At 51.8% G+C, this 18172-nt stretch overlaps 1 protein-coding gene across 1 annotated transcript; it reads left to right on the forward strand.

Annotated features, from left to right (window-relative positions):
• Positions 1-5572: 5572 nt before the first annotated feature.
• On the forward strand, positions 5573-12114 carry LOC124647023 (octanoyltransferase LIP2p, chloroplastic-like). The gene is made up of 6 exons (XM_047187029.1): positions 5573-5942; positions 7388-7577; positions 7878-8142; positions 11167-11317; positions 11410-11698; positions 11900-12114. Exons 1-6 carry the CDS (start codon positions 5573-5575, stop codon positions 11973-11975), a joined length of 1341 nt encoding a protein of 446 aa, XP_047042985.1. The 3' UTR covers positions 11976-12114.
• The last annotated feature ends 6058 nt before the right edge of the window (positions 12115-18172 follow it).

Consider the following 18172-nt stretch of genomic DNA (forward strand, 5'->3'; position numbering starts at 1 on the left):
GGCATTACCACTACAATCACACACTAGCACCAGTTCAAAAGCAAGCACATGATAGTAAGCAAATTCGTCATCAAAAGCACCAGTTCATCATCATGAACAAGTAAATCAACAAGTAGCAGCATCTCATCATCATCAGCAATTACATGATTATAAGCAAGTTGGACATCAAAAGCACTAGTTTATCATCTTCATCAAAAGTGGCATTTCTTCAACATAAGCAAGTTTAGATGGCATTGCCATTGAAATAAACAGTCCAATAGCATAACCTAGCCAATGATGCAACACCAGTTAACCAACAACATGTGGCGACATATCAGTGGCGGGGTTAACATATATACCACCTTCAACTTGGTCATAAGTTTTCGTCAAGTCCTAGCTAATGTTGGGGATATATCACCACCTCCCAAAAGATACAAGTTGTTCTTAAAAGAGCATCATTTTTCATCAAGTCCGAGCATCACACACCAAAATAGTTGAGTAGCAAAGTAGAAGCACTAATGGTAGATATTGCAAAGCCAGGTCCTCCCCTCATCTGTTGTCAACATAGCGTAACTCACACAGTCGATTTCGTTATCATCAAGGTGGTTAATATCCTGGATGAGTGAGCGGGGATTGTACAGGATCTTCAAAATAAAATGCTCAAGCGTGAAGATGGTCTTCATCTGAGCATAGTTCATCGTGCTCTCTTAGGTGTTTCTAAGATCGATAATACAAGTGTTAGTCAAACACAGACACGGTCATGGTTATGGTCATCATGAATGAGTAAAACAGCAATACAGTAGTAAGCATTCTAACCTCGAGTAGTTCCTTCAACTTGTCTTTGTTCATCCTAAAGGTTGTGATCTCATCACACTAGCTGACTCCTTCCAGAGCTTTAATCATGCACAGAAAAAAAACCCGCCTCCTCTTCCACTTCCTCAGATGGTTGTAAACCTGAGTTGGGGCGACACTATTTCCAATGAAGTCAAAAACATCATTGCACACACGTTGTAGCTACAATGGAAGTTGTTCTCACCCCTAGACCTGATCCCATCCGTGACCAGCTTACAAAGTCAGTTAGGACGAACAATGACAGAGAGGACTACCACACCGTTGGAATAGTGAACTAGCAAATGGCTTGAACCGGGAGTACTTTTTGGCTCATTGGGGGCAAAGAGATACACCATAATGTTGCCCTACAATTATAGATGAAACAATAAGCATGATTTTCCTACAAACAATGACCACTAAGTATTATTAACATCCATCAGAACCAGAAGTAGTCCTACAAATTCACAGATCTACCATTGCTACAACACAAAGGAACAACTCTACCACAGATCTACCCTTGTTCCAACACGAACGAACAAACCTACCACATATCTACCAACATCTACCACAAGTTGCACATATGTACCTTATCCAACCAAAAATTTCCACAACTCTACGAACATCTACCGAGAAGGATAGAAATTTCTTAAGGCCCATCCAACTCACGCATCATAGTGGTCGGGGGCGAAGGATAAGGCGGCAGGCCAAGCATCGTCGTGCTCTAAGGTGAAGCCTGCAGGACAAGCGTCGCCACGCTTAAAGGTGTAGTTGGCATGACCTCTGTCTACGTTCTCGACGGTGTTGCCCGCAGGTATGCTGTCGCCGTGCTTGATGGTGGATATTCACTCGACATCGCCGCAGATCTAAAGCTGGACGGCCTCGAATGGTGGGGAAATTGTGCATCTCTGGTTTTGCGCGCACCAAGGCTGGCGGCCGAGGAGAGACAGCCAATTCAGGTGCTGTCCTCTAGGCACCTCCGGGCCAGGTTCAAGGAGGCATGCATGCAACCAATAGACCAGTTTTCTGCTCCCCCATCCTGGCCAGACCCCATGCAGCCATGCAGGCTATCGAATGCTTCCTTAATACATGGTTTCTTTATCTTCTACATTCACTTAGCTTATTGAAAGTGGAAGAATTAAATAGAATAGAGATGTGAATAGAATAGAGATGTGGGTTCGCACATTTCCAATGCACTTTCTAATCCACTCAACCTTTTTCTGAAATTCCTATATGTTGAGTTTGCATCTTCAAAGCTGGCGGTTCAAATTCTTGTCTCCGGTGGTAATAATGTTGAAGCATGCATATTCACCTTTCCCAAAAAAAAAAAACAATGCTACTCCCTCTGTCTCTATATTTTGGTAAAATATAGGCACAAATGTGTCTGAATTTATTAAACCTGCCACAAAGTATTCAGGACGGGAGGGAGTACTCTTACAAAAGCTCGATCTCCTAGTGTGATGCTTTGGTTGGTCTGCCAAAATACCAATAAAAATAGCGCAAAATATCGTGTCTTCCCAAATCAAGACAAGGTGACAAAAAATCCCTGTCGATACATCCTGGAAGCCGCCGTCTCCTAGAAAACTAACGCCACTTCCGCCTTCCATAGATCGGTTCCCCCTCCTCAGGTCGGCTTCGCTGGTGTTAGGAGAGGTGGGGAATCCGATCTATGTGTGTGGCTTTTAATAAAAGTATGGTTTTGAATAGATTATGTTAGAGTTGTGGTGGCCATCTTTTTTTTGCCTCCGCCTCAACGGAGATGACATTGTAAGTAAGTGTTCTTTGGCACTTCTTTCAACGATGAGATCTCATTCGCGGTGTTAGTGGTGGTGTTGGAAGATTACAATTCTCTAGGTATAGACATTTAGATCTTACTTCGCTGGATCGATTTTTGATATTTATTCATAGTTGTCGCGAATATGATTATCCTTGCAATATTTATCCCGCCTATCACATCCTCGATGATGGTGATTCGTACTCTCGGCTCCCAAGCATCATGGGGCAGGTTGTTCGGTTGTTTTTCCTAACAGTGTTGGTGCTTTGCGGCTTAAATTAAAATGATGGAGAACCTTCCTTTATATTTTCAGGTATATGATTTGGTATCTATTTGCTGCGTCTTCAAAGAAGTACAAGATTGTGTAATGGAAGGAAAAATAGTTTGAAGACCTCACAAAGTTTTACTGATTTCTTTTAGACTTTATTTTGTAAATTGTTAGAGTTAACTCGTGTATCTAGTTGTTAGTGTAAATATACGTATGTTGTATTGTTTGTGAAAAGAGGACAAGGTGACAAAAAAAAAAGTGGACAACCATCCAGTTGGGAATCAGGATTAGGCATAGCGATTAACACGCAAGGCACTGAGACAGGTAGCGCCACCGGGAGAACGGGGGTCAAAGTCAAGGCGAGCACGACTACAAAGGCCTGGCTGCCGGCCGTCGGCGGCGACAACCGACGGCGACGCGCCAAGTGACGCAAACCTGCGTCGTCACCGCAGTTAATTGTGGCTGTCACCATCTCTGTGAACAAAGGAGGTCGCCACATGATCACTTGGAGAGCTCTAGCGCATTTGTGCCTGTTCCTTGAGTTGACGAGCCGATTAACTTAGCAAAATACCAGTATTAAGAAACTCGTGTACGGTTTATTTAGGGGTGTATAATAATTGTATAAATACATGTGCTTAACCACTAATCAGGCCGCGCGGGCCGGCGGCAATGCCTGCTGCTTGCCTGTGGGCTGGTTTAAACAACTACACGAGTATACTACGGAGTAGATAAATTAACAGCAGTTAGCACCTTGGTTTTTGTGTTGCTGTATCCAACTGTTGCTGTATCATTGTCTACATTTGTACGCTTGCAACCCATTCTGCAACTTGCGACTGATATCATCTTGGTTTCCTCGCTTCCTGTATCGTATCGATGTGTCTTGCTATATGGTACTCCCATATTGGTTTCAAATCGACTCTTTCATTATGGCAGTATTCCAATGAAATCGGAAGTTTTCAAAGTTCTAGAGATCTGCATATTGTCAATCGCATGTGCAATCTAAAAGGAAAAGATATTTTCTGGTCTCCAAGCTAGTGACAAAGTATATGTTTGGTGTAGTAACTCTGACACGTTCAAAACACCGAACGATGATTCAGATAGGTAGCTCTTCAACACAGCATATTGGGTCACCAACTCACCATTGGAGACGTTTTGCAGGCGTGTCCTTTGGTTATCCTCGTTTTGCAAGCGTGTGGTTCATGTCGCCCTCGCTAACCTCAAGTGGGTCACGCTCAACCTCAAGCCCCGGATATACGATGCATGTAGCAGAGGCTACACCTTAGCTAATGGTGTATTTCTCCTTTTTACAGAGTGATGCAAATGTAATTCTTCTATCTTGAAATTATGTCTGCATTTATCTTTCCTATAAACTCTGTACAGGTTCTCGCTAAGTTGTTTGAACCTTAGATTTCTTGGGTTTCATGCTGAATTACTCTGTAGGATTGGATGATTCCTGAAACCATGGGGATCCAGTCCTTCCGCCACAGCCTACGGACCGGCGGGCAACATCATCCACTGGAGCAGTACGTATTAAGTGGCAGCTATCTTCTCAGCAATCCTGCCACCAGTTTTTGAAGTACTGATTTCCCTGGCCACCATATAAAAATGTTCAGAGCTGTAACTTACGCAAGACATTTCAAGTGCAGCCCTCAGTGCTCAGTCAGGCATGTCGAGCAGATGTCCAGATGGCCATAAAAGCAGGGAGGCTCCAAGGCCGCAACGGTCACGACGTTCCATGCATGGAGGTATTTTCGCCTTCATATCTGCACCTCCTGCTCGCTAACTGACAAGACTGAAGGCCGGCTCTGAGAGGGTACAAGCCAATCATGCTATCCGCTCGGTCCTCTCCATGATTCCAGTGTACCATCTCGCCCTCGGGTTCATAGATTTCGTGGCATGGATCATCAGTCACATAGATAAGCGTCTCCGTGAGGAATATCTGGGACACCCTTCGAAATGCTTGCATGAATCTGAAATTCGGAATACCTCAAATGATACAGAAGGTATCCAAGAAAGAAACCATCTCTCTGCGCATGGAAGCCGAGCCAGCAGCAGATGTAACTGTTAGACTAGACTTAGTCTGTATTGCTTAGTCAATGGTTATCTGCATGTAATGCACGTCCACCGTGCACTTAGCTAGGATCTGAAACCACCACGACTCCCTCTCGCTATCTCTTCTGTCAGCCTATATATTGTAATCTGTTCAGATTAATAAAGTGTGTTGCACAGTTCATTCTATTCCCTGTTTACATGGTATCAGACTCCTCCTAATCCCTCTCCGATCCTACTATGACGGGCACCGCCTCAGCCGCCGGCGCGGCCACCTCTGGCGCCACCAGCGCCGGCACCTCCGCCGCCCTCTCAACCACCATCAACCCCAGCTTCCGCGCCCCCACCCCACTGAGGCTGCGACCCTCTCCTTCGCCGCCGCCGTGGACAAACTGTCCATGGATGAAAAGATGCAAGGCAAGGTCCCTGGCGCGGCCTCCACCTCCACGGCCTTCATCACCTACCCGCGCCCGCCCGCCCCGGCTGGCACCCATGGCGGCCATGGATCCTTCGGCGCGCAGAACTCTCCATCACCGAACTAGGGCCACCAGAAGCGCAAGAGATTCAACAATCACGGCGGCTACAACAACAACCCCGCCCCCAACTCGGCGCGTCCCTGGACTGGCATGGTCCAGGCCTGGCCTGTCGCCTTCACCGCTCCAGCGCGCCCAGGCATGGCGCCCGGCATCCTCGGCCCGCGTCCACCCGCGGCGCACCCGCACGCCTACACCACCTTCGCGCCTCTGCAGTACCACGGCGCCGCTGCTCCTTACTACGCCGCGCCACCCTCCGTCGCCGCGTCTCCAACTTACGGTATGCCGCCGCCCATGCCGCAGTACATCGTCCCTGCGCACTTCGCGTCGCCGCCAACAACAGCAGTTCCGGCCCCTCCTTCGTCGGGTCCACATGGCGCCTCCTTCACTGCATCAACCTCGACGCCGAGCTTCCAGCAGACAGCGCTCATCAACGCCCTGCAGGACATGTCCATGCACGGCGCATGGGTTGCGGACTCCGGGGCTTCAGCGCACGTGACAGGCAACCAAGGTACCTTGCTTCATCCTAGACCTGTTCACTCTCATGCACCTGTTGTTTTTGGCAATGGCGATTCCCTACCTATCACTCATGTTGGTACTTCTCACATTCTCTCTTCCTCTCGGCCCCTTCCTCTCAATGAAGTTCTTGTTGTCCCCAATCTTGTCAAAGATCTCCTCTCTGTCCACCGCTTTACAACTGATAATATGCTTGCTATGGAATTTGACCCCTATGGCCTATCTGTGAAGGATTACCGCACCAAGGAGGTTCTGCACCGATGTGGCAGCACCGGAGATTTGTACCCCATCTTCTCGACGTCGCCTTCATCGTCACCTGCAGCGCTCACCTCCACCGCTGTTTACAGTGACACTGGACCGTCGGCGGTCGGCTGCAGACCTCGCCGCTGGTCCAGCCCAGCTTTATTAGAGAAGAAAAAAAATCAACACCCTTGAGAATTTGGGCCAAATTTTTGGCTGACTAGGGCCTAGGCTAAGCTCGTGTGGTGTACGGCCTGGCCATTCTGTTTACTCGTTTCTCTCTCAAGCTCAAAACGAACTCAATTTGCACGACATCCGCCTCCGCCGCCTGCATCGTGATCCATCTGCATCCACCCACCGCCGCCGCCCCACCGCCCTCCTCCTCCCCCGCTTCCCGCCGCCACCGGGGCCAGACGAGAGCGCATCAAATCATCCGGGAAGGAAGGAAGCACGCTAGGATGGATTATCCCTAGCTGCCTAGGCGCACGCCGTAAGGCAAAGCTACCGCCGCCGCAGACCCAACGGATCAAGCAGCAGGTGACTGCTCGCGTCCTCCCCGATCCATCTCCCTGCCCCCTTTTTTTGGTTGGGACGCCCGGATGGGATACTAGGTTGCCGCCCAGCTGTTCGTTGGATTGTCCGCCAGACTCGGCGATTATACTCATTACTACTACTAACAAGCTGGGCTGTCTTCTCTCATCGCGCGGAAGCCCCTGCTCGATTCCATTTCGCATTACCCGAACAAGCAATGTCAGTCCTCGCTGCTAAGCAATGTGGAACTGCCTTCCCCGAGATTATTTTTTCCCTTTTCCGAATTATTGCCATCAATTTTCAGGCGCTGCGAAAGAAGACACGCACACGCATAATAGATTATGATGAAATATCAAAATACTAGTATGAAACGAAAAATTCATGTGTACATCTTCACATGCTACACGCGCACAAAATCTTTCCATAAAAATATCGAACTTGTTGCTTGGGCTATATAAATGCGTTACTTATTTTTTTACGTCGATCGTAAAAAAAGATTTTACACGAAACTGTATGTATCGCAAATAGATTATCGAGATGTACAAGCTAATTTTTTTTTGAAATTATTTAATAATTCAAATTATATCTTTTAGGTGGAGGGAGCTGATATACCCGGAAGTTTTGGTAACTAATCAGATGTAGCTGATATACCCTGTAAAATCTCTGCAGTATCAGCCATGGTGATCTCCGCCCCTCTCTGCCACGGCTTCCTGCCCATCTCCGAAGCCGCCAAGGGATCCTCTGCGTGCTACAGGAGGCGGAGGCTGGTCCTCGCCGCCGGCTGCCACTCCGGTCCAGTCGCTGCCGCGGCGACGCACGCGGCCCCGGTGGCCGATGCCGCCCGCGTCGCCAGGAGGAGGTAAAAGCTTGCTTTGTTTAGCCCAATGTTTTCTTGATTTGGTGCTACTACTGATCTTGGGCAGTTGAGCACAAACAAATCTGGTGATCCAGTACTTTCTAGTGTTATGCACAACACTGGCCATGATCTATTTACAAGATGTAGCTCTAAATAATCTGTGTAGCATCAGTCTTGCTGTCTGAATTGACACCTGAACCGAAGCTGTGAGCATTGCTGTAGCATCTCATCACACCCTTTTGTTGCTTGACGTACGGTGTTCATCATGGTGGATGGCACTCCCTGTATGTATTCATTCCACAGGTGCGAATGCTTTGATCTCCATCAGCAGATAGTTCCTTTCGCTGAATCGTGGGCTAGGCAGAAGTCCATTGTTAAGAGGAGGAAAGGGCTGGTAGACAGCGACGAGGATCACATGGACACCTTGATCGCCCTGCAGCATCCACCCGTTTATACGTTGGGCACCGGCAGCAGCGAGGAGTTCCTCCATTTCGATGTAGGAGATTCTCCTTATGAGGTTCATCGTATTGACCGTGGCGGGGAGGTGACATATCATGGTCCTGGACAGGTACTTATTACAACCTCTGTTCACTAATATAAGAGACGATTTGGAAAGCTAGGAGTAGTCAAGTTTGATGCATCATGTGTCTGAAAGTGTAACTCGCATAGTTCTACTTCAGTCTGGTGGTGTGTTTCTGGCTTATCTGCCTACTGTTTCCAACTTGTTTTTCTGTTTCATGGTAGGCAGATCTTAAGTAACTAAAGCCTCAAATTAAAGTAAAGAATCAACCAACAGGGATTTCAATGACATTTTTCTATTAAAGGAACCTATGGACCTTTTTTTTTCGAATTTTCACCGGGGGGGAACGAATCCCCACCTGAATATATTCCAAAGTTGCCTATGAGGCTTTTCAGCCTCTACAAGATAGGTTCAAATGAACAGACTACACGGGGGTTACAGAGAGGAGAAGAAAAGGAAAACACACACACACCAACAAAACACAAGAACGGGGAGAAGGAAAGGCCACCCCGCAAAACCTTGGGGGACGGTTGATCGAAGAGAAGACTCATCGTGACCCAAGCTCGGCGGTCACAAGGAAGAGCCTGACGGACACGGCGGAGGGACCCAACAACGACACTGCACCGTCGACGTAATCGAAAGGCGGCGCGCATCCGAGACCACACTACGCACCGACACCACCTGTGTCGAGGGTGTGGCCGAAAGGTCGCGCGTAGCCGAGACGACGCCACGATGCCTGTGTGCTGCCGGATGGAGCCGAAGGGCATGGAGCACCCACACCGCACGCAGGGGTCACCGCCGTAGTCGAAAGACAAAGCACCACCGAGGGCAACCCCAACCCCACTGGGTCCGATATACCCAAGGGTAGGCCAGCCGAAGCACGCACATAGACCACCTGCGCCGAACATGCCATAGAGCTCCGACAAGAACCCGAAACCGGAGCCTAGCAACCGGCAAAAGAAGCCACCACCACCACTGCCACGGCTCCCTCACATCGGAGAAGAGACCGCACCCATGGCTGCCATCTGCATCACCACGGGGCACATCAGAACAGACGGAAGCAGCGTCCGCTGCCACTGACGGCAAGACAGAGGGGCTCAATACCCAGCCACGACGGCTCCCAGGGTGGGGAGCGTGTCACCACCATGGCCGCCATCTGCGAAGCCATGGCATCCGCCAGCCCCAGCGGTCAACCCGCTGCAGGATGATGGCTGAGTAAAGAGGCGGACGACTCTCGCAGCCAGAGGTCCCCGCCCATCCCCGGCCGCCCCCACGTAGGGAGCGAACCGCCTTCATGGCTGCCATCTGCAAGCCGAGAAGATGCCAGCCTCCGCGGAGACGCCCCAACAGGCTGAAGGACGAGACGGGGAGAGGAGGGACGACGCCGACACCCGCCGGCCATCACCAAGCATCGGAGCAAACGGCCCCGAGCACCTCCACACAGCCACCACCACCGACAAGGGACCAGCTGCCGCCACACGCCGCTCGCAGAGAGAGGCGCCTCAGCTGGCCCATGCGGGCCCAGATCGAGCCCGCCAACCCGCCGAGCCCGGGAGCCAGGTCCCGCCCGCCGCCGCCCTGGAGCCGCCAGGACCGCAGCCACCGCCGCTGGTCGCCACGCCGTCGCCGCAGCAACAGCGCCGCCGCGCCCCAGCCCGCGAGACGCCCTGGCCTGGCGATTTCGGCCCGCGCCGATCTCACCACGCGCGGGGGAGGAGAGGCCCCGCCGCCGCCCACGACCAGCCTTTGGCCGGCGTCGCCTTCCGGGCGGCGGCGAGGGAAGGAGGGGAGTTGGGTGGGGACGAGAGGGGCGGCGGCGCAGGGGTCCTCTCCTGTCGCCCGCGGGAGCGACAAGGAGAGGGACGCGGTTTCCTCCTCCTATGGACCTTTTGAATGAAGAACAATGATCCTTAGCTTGTGATGTACCCGATTCTCTTGAATTTCAGTTCCCCTTCTTGAATTTCAATTCTCCTGGAATTCCAGATCTTCTTGAATTTCTTTTGTAGCTTAACACTCCTGTTGTGTTTGGATGCATGGAATTAAGGCATGGAATTGGAATTTGGGCCAATTCCGCGAATTCCGGCGTTTAGACTGGCCTCGGAATCTTGACGTGGAAACTTAACCAAATTCCGCGCTCGGAATCCCCCGTGTAAAAAGTTCAGCAAACATTCCGAGCTCGCGAGCTCGGAATCGCTCAGAAACTCCTTCGCTCGCTCTCCTCCCTGTCTCTCCCGTGCTCGCCAATCGTCGCTGCCGCTCCGGCCTGCTCCTCCTTGCTCCACCCCTGCCTGCTCTGCCCTGCTCCGCCCCGCCCCGGCCTGCTCCGCCTTGCTCCGCCCCTGCCCCGCCCCGCTCCGCCCCGCCCCGCCCCGCTCCGCCGGCGTGTGCGCTCGCCTCCCTCCGCCGCCGTGTGCGCCCGCCTCCCTCCGCCGTCGGCGTGAGCCCCACCTCCCTCCCCCGCCGGCGTGTGCCCCCGCCTCCCTTCCCCGCCGCCGTGAGCCCCGCCTCCCTCCCCCGCCGGCGTGTGCCCCCGCCTCCCTCCGCCGCATGACCCGCTCAACTCGCATCTCCCGTCGCCGTTGGCTGCTCGTCTCGCCACCCGCCCCGCTCGGTCTCGGCCGCGGCAGGCGCCGCCGCCGCGTCCCTGCAACCGTCGCGCGCGCGGCCCTGCAACCGCCGCCACGTCCTGGAGGAGATCTGGCTGACGCCGGCCTGCCCCAACGCTCCACTTGTGGCTGCCGCTGAGATGGGATTCTGGCCACCTCCTGCTCGAGCCATGGCGGAGGGTCCAGCTCGAGCACGCAGGGGACGGGTGCCCTACTAGCTTCGTTCCGCCGGCCGCCTGTGGAGAAATTCCAAATTCCATAGTTTTTCATCCAAACAGCTTTTGGAATTGCTTACACCCTTTAATTCCAACATCAATTTCCAAACACATCCAAACAACATAATTGAATTAGAAGCCAATTCATTTCCACCTTAGATTTGGAATTTTAGTCCAATTCAATTCCATGCCAACTTTCTATGCATCCGCATCCATGTTTTTCTTACAGTCAATTACTTTTGCTTCCTTAGCTTGTCATGTACCCGATTATCAATTTGCGGTATCACGAGTTGGATCTTCACTGGTACCTTAGGTCACTGGAAGACGTGATCATCCGTGCCCTTCACTCCGCATTTTCTATTAAGGCGTCGATAGTAAAAGGCCTTACTGGTGTCTGGGTTGGTATGTTACTAACTTTTTGGATACTGCAAAATGTTTTATCATGCCATCACTTATCTCTTTGTTAACTTGTATAAGCTATATTTCCTCTCCAGGGGATCAGAAAGTTGCAGCTATTGGAATCCATTGCTCACGATATATAGTATATCATGGCCTAGCTCTAAACGTCACAACCGACTTAGCCCCTTTTGAACGTATCGTTCCCTGTGGCATAAAGGACCGTCGCGTTGGGAGCATTAAGGACATATTACAGAGGACTTCCAATGGAAGGGAACTTAATGATGCAGAACTGATGGATATAGCTTATGAGTCGTTGATCAAAGAGTTTGCTGAGATTTTCCAGCTCTGTCTGGAACCCAGCACTGATTTGTACCTTCAGCCAAGGTAATAATGTTATCAATTAACTGTGGGATACATTGCTAGAGTATCGGAACCACACTTGACCGAAGAGGTCGGGAACAAATGCAAGCATATTGTAGCAGCGGCAGGCTAGCTTTTATTCGAAACTGCAATCTCCTCCAGTCCAATATAGTTGCCGAACTAGCGATACGGGTGCATGAATTCAGGCCTTTGCGTCACCTGCAGATTCAGTCACAGGAAACGTTTCAGCAAACCTGAGAGTTGTTTGTGGCGCTGGGCAGAAGAGAATGATTGTTGGTAAGTATGCGGTGCGATCGGTCATTGAACCCACCGCTGCAAACATCGTAAGAGCAAGAAGGGACTACCTTGACAAAACGTAAAGTTGTTCAGCCTTTCTTTGAAAGACTCCTTGAATTTGAATCGCCTTTCTAAGCCTCCTGATCCATATCTAGCCATTTTTTACGTATTACAGTAAAATAACATTTAAATATTGCAGAAATTGGACTCCTTTGATACTACAAATTTCAGTCCGAACTGATGTGTACTTTTGGTTGACTAGTTATTCCTGGAAACTGAAAAAAAAAAAACAATATTAGTATGATTCGCCTCTTCTGTCAATCTTTTCATCTCGTATTGTACTCTAATTGCTGGCCGTCAGGTAACGAGAGGGCGAATGTTTGCTGTAGCAGCATCACTTCGGCGTCCAAAATTGTAAAAATACGGGTCACGTGTTCTGGCGATGATCGCGAGAGATGTTTGTTTATCGTCAGGTAAGGCAATTGTTTGTTCAGAACTGTAGCAGTGTCACTTAGGTGCCCAAAAATAACAACAATGTGTGTCAGGCTGTATTGACGAACGATCGCGTGCGTCTGCACTCATGTGATCATCCATGTCCTACATGGTCTGGCCGAATTTAATTCTTAAGGAGATTAACAATCCGATCATTCAAATGTGGGGTGCAGTTTAACTCATATAGAACGTTTACATCATTGTAAATCGTTCTTAAAACACTGTCGTCTGTCGACAAGAGAGAGACTGAAAAACTTCTAGCACGAGTATTATATTCTAGCACGAGTCGCCAGCCAAGAACAAATGTTAGTCCGGAACTGTATCGGCATCACTCAGGCGACCAAATTGTTTATACAGTACGGGTCACTTGTGTTGACAATGATTACGAGAGATCGATGTATAGAGGCCGTTGGCGTGTATCTGCACTCATGCATCTGGTCATCCCTGTCCTACATGGAATGGCTAAACTCGATTTTTAAACGGAATTAACATCGTTCGCTGTCATTCAAATGCTGGTTAATGTGTTTGTTTATACCGCGATAAAAGTGACGGCATTGACAGGACAGATAAACAAACACACAAAAAATGGCTAATTTCAGCGCTTCCAGTACGTTCACCTTTCTATTCAAAAGGCTAATGAGATGCGATGCATGGCTAAGAAACTCGAGCTCCTTGTGAATGCGTTAGCCGACAAGTTTGCCTCGAGATGCATTGGCACTAATGTTCCTCCTTCCCCGAGAAACTTTGCCAGGTCTTTGAAACACTAGAGCTATTGAGTTATCTAGAAATTGAAGAGAAGATACACACGCTGAAAAACTTGAGAGACGGGCCAACAAGGTCCAGAAAAAGTACCACGGATTTAAGGAAGAAACTACCAATTAACTTCAAAAGAAAAGGGCGAAACAAGGACAATGATTGTTGCTAAGTATGCGGTGCGACTGGTATTGAACCCACCGCTGCAAACATTGTAAGAGCATCTCTAACAGAGCCCGTATTAGTTCGAACCGAAAAAACGGAGTTCAGTCTCCCGAAAAATGATTTGAGAGCGCATTTGGGCACGGCGCAGAACAGAAACTGTAAACCCAAACCGAACTCCAGAAAATCAAGCGACGCGGGAAAACAAGTTTCGTGATTGAAGTCGATTTCAGCCGATCACGCTGGATTCGATCATAATTCACACTAAATAGTGGCAAAATACAACCACATTGCACCTAAATTACGTGCTACGGACCTATTAGACTAAAAATTAAGATTCCCGGCGACTTTACTGTCATCGGGCGGCGGCGGAGGGTTTTTCGACGCCGCCGGTTGCTAGGCGACGACGAGGGCCGCCAGCTCGATGGCGGCTGCGCCGGAGGCGCTCCCGCAGAGCAGCGGCGGTCCGTCTGCGTCGTCGTCGTCCCCGCTCGGGGGCAATGGCGGCAGCGGCGGGCTGCACCCGCCGTCAGCGGGGGGCTCCTCCGCTTTCCCAGCCGCCTCCGCGCGCGCTTGAAGGTGTCGCGCCATTACGGCCGGCCCGCTTCCATGCGCCGTCGGAGCGCGCCCGCCTGCCGCGCTCCGTCTTCGCCCGTACGCCCGGCGGACGGCGAATTGCCCTTCCGGCGCCGGATCGGCCGCCGCCCCTACCCACGGTTCTTGCCCTTGTCATTTCGGACGGCGGGGTGGTGGCCGTAGCGGCGGAGCGGAGGCCGAGCGCCCGGGATTGCTCGTCGGAGGTGGCGGCGGGCTACGGCGGCGGGAGGGGAGCGGCGGGAGGGGAGTAGGATTTCCGAACTGAACTCCCCTCCGCGAACCCTTTTATTAGGGGTCGCGCGGTGAGTTTCTCAGGCCCCTGAACTTCAAGTTCGGGCCGGCCCATCTTTTCGGGCTCTGATCTGCGCGCATTTCAGCCCGAACCCGTAAATCCGCCGGAAAAGTTCGGTTCCGTCGGGATTTACGGGCTATGTTAGAGTTGCTCTAAGAGCAAGAAGGGACTACCTTACCAGAACTTCAAGTTTGTTCGGCCTTTCTTTGAAAGACTTCTTGAATCTGAATTGCCTTTCTAAGGCTCTTGATCCATATCTAACCATCCTTGCCGTATTACAGTAAAATCGCATTTACACATTGCAGAAATTGACTCACCATCGAAAAAGACCAAGACCCCGCTCCCGTGCCGTTCCAGGGGCGGCACCGGGGCGTCCCCTCCTCCGCCGTCAGGTCCCCATCCTCCGGCGCGTCCCGCCGCCGCCGCTGACGTCCACCGCGGTGGCGGCGGCACCCCTGCCCCGAAGGTGGTAGGGGGGTTCTTCCGTGCGCTGCTCGGGCGTGCGGGCCTGGTGGCGTCCCGGCGGCGCCCCGCTTCGGCTTGCGCCTGCCGGCGACCGTTGCTCCCCGGCGTGCGGGTGGTGGTGCTCCTCCTACTAGGTGGTGCTCCCTGGCGCGTGCTGCTGTGCTGGGCCACCGCGTTGAGGCGCTGGCCGACCAGATCTGGCGCGGCTTCGATCTACCCGCCTCCCCGTCCTCCTCTCCATTGTGGTTGGTGGCAGAACCGCGGGGCGCTACCTCCCTTCCACCGCCCGTTCCTGGCCTGGTCTCGTGTGTGGCACGGCTGGTCTGCGCAGCGGTTTCACTGTCCAAGATCGGGCGGGTTCCGGCGGCGGGTCGCTCCGCCCTGGGCCTGGTGCACGCGTCCGCGTTTTGGTGTGTGGTGGACGCTCAAGGTTGTGCCTCTTCGCTGGCCAGCATGGTGCTGGGCGGCGCGGTGTTGCTGCCGGCGGTGTGCTGGCCCCCCAGGGCCGGTGGTGTTCTCTCTGCCTTGGCTGCAGTTGTCTGCCATCTCTCCACCCGTCTATCGGCTCGCTGCGACTCTCTTCGCAGTGGTTGGCGTTCCTTGGCTTGCAGATGGTAGCCATGGAAGTGGTCTGTTTCCTACCATGGGAGCAGCCGTAGATGCGTGTGGAGTTCCAAGTCTTGCTACCAGCTGCGATGAGCGTTGTTTCATCATGCTGGTGAGCTCCATGGCTATGCAGTTGGTGGCCATGGGTGTGGTTTCCTCCCATCCGGGAGTGCCATGGCTTGGGTGTGGTTGCTTCTTGCCTCCTTGCAAGTCGCCTGCTGCAAGTATAGCTCCCACCCTGTGGTCTTGGAGCAGATCTGGTGTGGTTTCCTAGTGCAGCCTTGGCTTGTGTAGCTCTTCGGCGGCGACCGGTGGACGGTGCGGCCTCGGCTATGTTGTGCCCTTCGGCTACGACTATGGTTTGTCACACGCGGTGCGCGCGCGTGCTCTCTGAAGCTATCCAGGTGTGTACTCGGCTCCGTGATGCCCTTCGATTTCTCCTACGACATTCAACTGTCGTGTCGAGGTCTCGGTGGCGAGCGGCCTTGCGGCCTTTCGTCTACATTGGTGACACAGTGAGTCTTTTGGTTGTGAACTCGGCAGGGTAGCCCTTCGACTTTGTCTCGGCTGCCTGTCGCCCTTCGAACACGCCTTTGGCTCACTGGTGGAGCGGTGTCGACTCGGCTGAGCGTTGCCCTTCGACCACGCCGACGCTGTCAGGGTTTGATCTCGGCAGATTGGCGCTTTTCGTCCATGGTGGTGGTGCTTCTTGGGCAATGTACCCGCTGTTTGGTTTTGTCTCCCGGTTTCCCTATGGTGGTCTTTCTTGCGGTGGTGAGGTATGTGCCTAGGTGCAGCCTGGGCTATGTTTTGCCCTTTGATGGCGTTCTGGCGTTTTCTCGGCGAAGCGGCTGCGTACCGGTACTCCTCACTGGGTTACTTGCTCGGAGTTTCTCAGAGTTTCGTGTTTGTGGGTGTGTTTTTATGTTTACGCTTTTGCTTCCGTACGCACCCACCACAAACTGGCCAAACCGCGAAAACACGTGGACGGTTAGGATTCGTTCATACCGATTCGGGTCTGGGGGCATGATCGTCATTTCCTATGTACTTCGGGTTTGGCTGGGTTCGTATCAGCCCACGTACAAGCCCGTATGACCCATACCTCTATGTATTATACGCCTACGTGTCCACGCGCGGCCACGACGGAACCGCCGAGATATAAATATCTTTCTCCCCTGTCCTCTTCAGCACATCTATCCAAAGCAAAAGCAATCCCCAAATCGGGCAAAAAACCCTAGGTCAAGAACAGCAGAGCTCGCTCTCGTGCTCGCTCGCGCTCGTCCATGGAGAGGGGGAAGGGGAAGGAGGGGAAGGGCAAGGAGGCGGCGGTTGAGGAGACCCAGTTGGCCGCTTCATCGGCGGGCGGAGCTGCCCCAGATCTGAGCTCCGCTTGGGGCCAGAGGACGGTGGCTGCACCGGCGAGCAAGAAGCGTGCGCACGCGACAAAGGCGCAGAAGCGGCGGCGCAAGAAGAAGAATCTGAAGAACCGCGAGAGGCAGGAGAGGAAGGCGGCGGGGCTCAAGATCAACAGCCCCGACGACGTGCCCACATTCGACGAATCCGACTCCGCCGACCCCGACGACATGCAGGAATGCCTTGCTCGCTCGCAAGCTTGTACGAAATCCGTGGATTTGGCTAATCTATATGCTGTGAATTTGTTGTAGTACCAAGCCATTTTGATATTTCTAGTAGTTCCAGAGATGAATTTGAGCTTGCTCAAGTGTTCATCTGAGGTTCTTGCTTGGTTGGGTTCCCCGTAATCCCTATCTCGCGATAAATAAGGCTATCTAGTTTGATTAGCTTGCTATTATGACTGGTTCCTAGCAATTATGTGGATCTAGGCACTGGATGATTCACTTATCACTTGTGCCTGCTTGCAATTAATGTCTAGACAGGTTTTAGATTAACTGCTACTACATTGTATGGACACAGAAGTTGAAATGTGGCTCCAATACTTGCAGATGTTGCCTGTTAATTAATCACCGCCTTGATTTCTTGATTTCTTGACTGGAGCTTTGTTGGGGGGATGACCCCCGGTATGCCAAAGGCATACCAAACCGGATGGTCTTATCCATCAAGATACCGGTTTAATATTTATACCGGAACTCAAAGATAGGAATTTGGCTAAGTAAGCCAAGCCGGTATCCCCAAGAGGGGTATGCCGGAACCGGGAAGGAAAGATACCGGAGCACCGGAAGGAAGAGCATGTCGGCTGGCGGGTCAAAGATTCCGTCGAGAGCTAAAGGACAAGGATGAGCTAAGCAAAGTAGCTTTAAACGAAGGCCTGAAGACAAAGAAGAGGATGACGGCCAAAGAAGCCGGAGGACGTCGACCTCCCTGTTTAAAGAAGACCCCGGCGTCATCTATGATTAAAGTAGCTTTATAAAGTATCTTTGTAAAGTAGTTTGTCTAGTCAAAGATCCCTTTAGGGTTTCTTGTCCTGTAAGCCACCCTCTCCCCTATATAAGGAGAGGGGGCATCCTCTTTCATGCGCGCGGAGCAATAGAGAAGATAGAGACTGAACCTTGTAAGCTTGAACCTGTAACCTGTGGAGATCAATGAAAGTGGTGATCTAGAGCGAGTTCTTCCTTGTGTCTTTCTTCTTCAACCTCTGGCCTTTGCCAAGTTCTTGAGGAAACCATCCGGAAGTTCATCCCATCTAGTCACAAACCCTCCCCCGAATCCTCTAGCGTCCATTCGGCCCCAAGATAAGCCATCCTATGGCATCTGTTTGTTCCCCACGACGACAGTTGGCGCCCACCGTGGGGCATGAAGTGGCGCTTGCTGGAGTTCATATTCGGGCGGGCATCCTCGACATCAACGGCGAGCGCACG

Source organism: Lolium rigidum, chromosome 4 (assembly GCF_022539505.1).
Source record: "Lolium rigidum isolate FL_2022 chromosome 4, APGP_CSIRO_Lrig_0.1, whole genome shotgun sequence".
Classification (NCBI taxonomy): domain Eukaryota; kingdom Viridiplantae; phylum Streptophyta; class Magnoliopsida; order Poales; family Poaceae; genus Lolium; species Lolium rigidum.

Excerpts from the sequence above, each read along its gene's own strand:
- LOC124647023 (XM_047187029.1), top strand. The coding sequence starts at position 5,573 with ATGGCGCCCGGCATCCTCGGCCCGCGTCCACCCGCGGCGCACCCGCAC. Across the intron at positions 5,943-7,387 it reads GCACGTGACAGGCAACCAAG|TATCAGCCATGGTGATCTCC; the intron begins GTACCTTGCTTC and ends AAATCTCTGCAG. Across the intron at positions 7,578-7,877 it reads GCCCGCGTCGCCAGGAGGAG|GTGCGAATGCTTTGATCTCC; the intron begins GTAAAAGCTTGC and ends TTCATTCCACAG.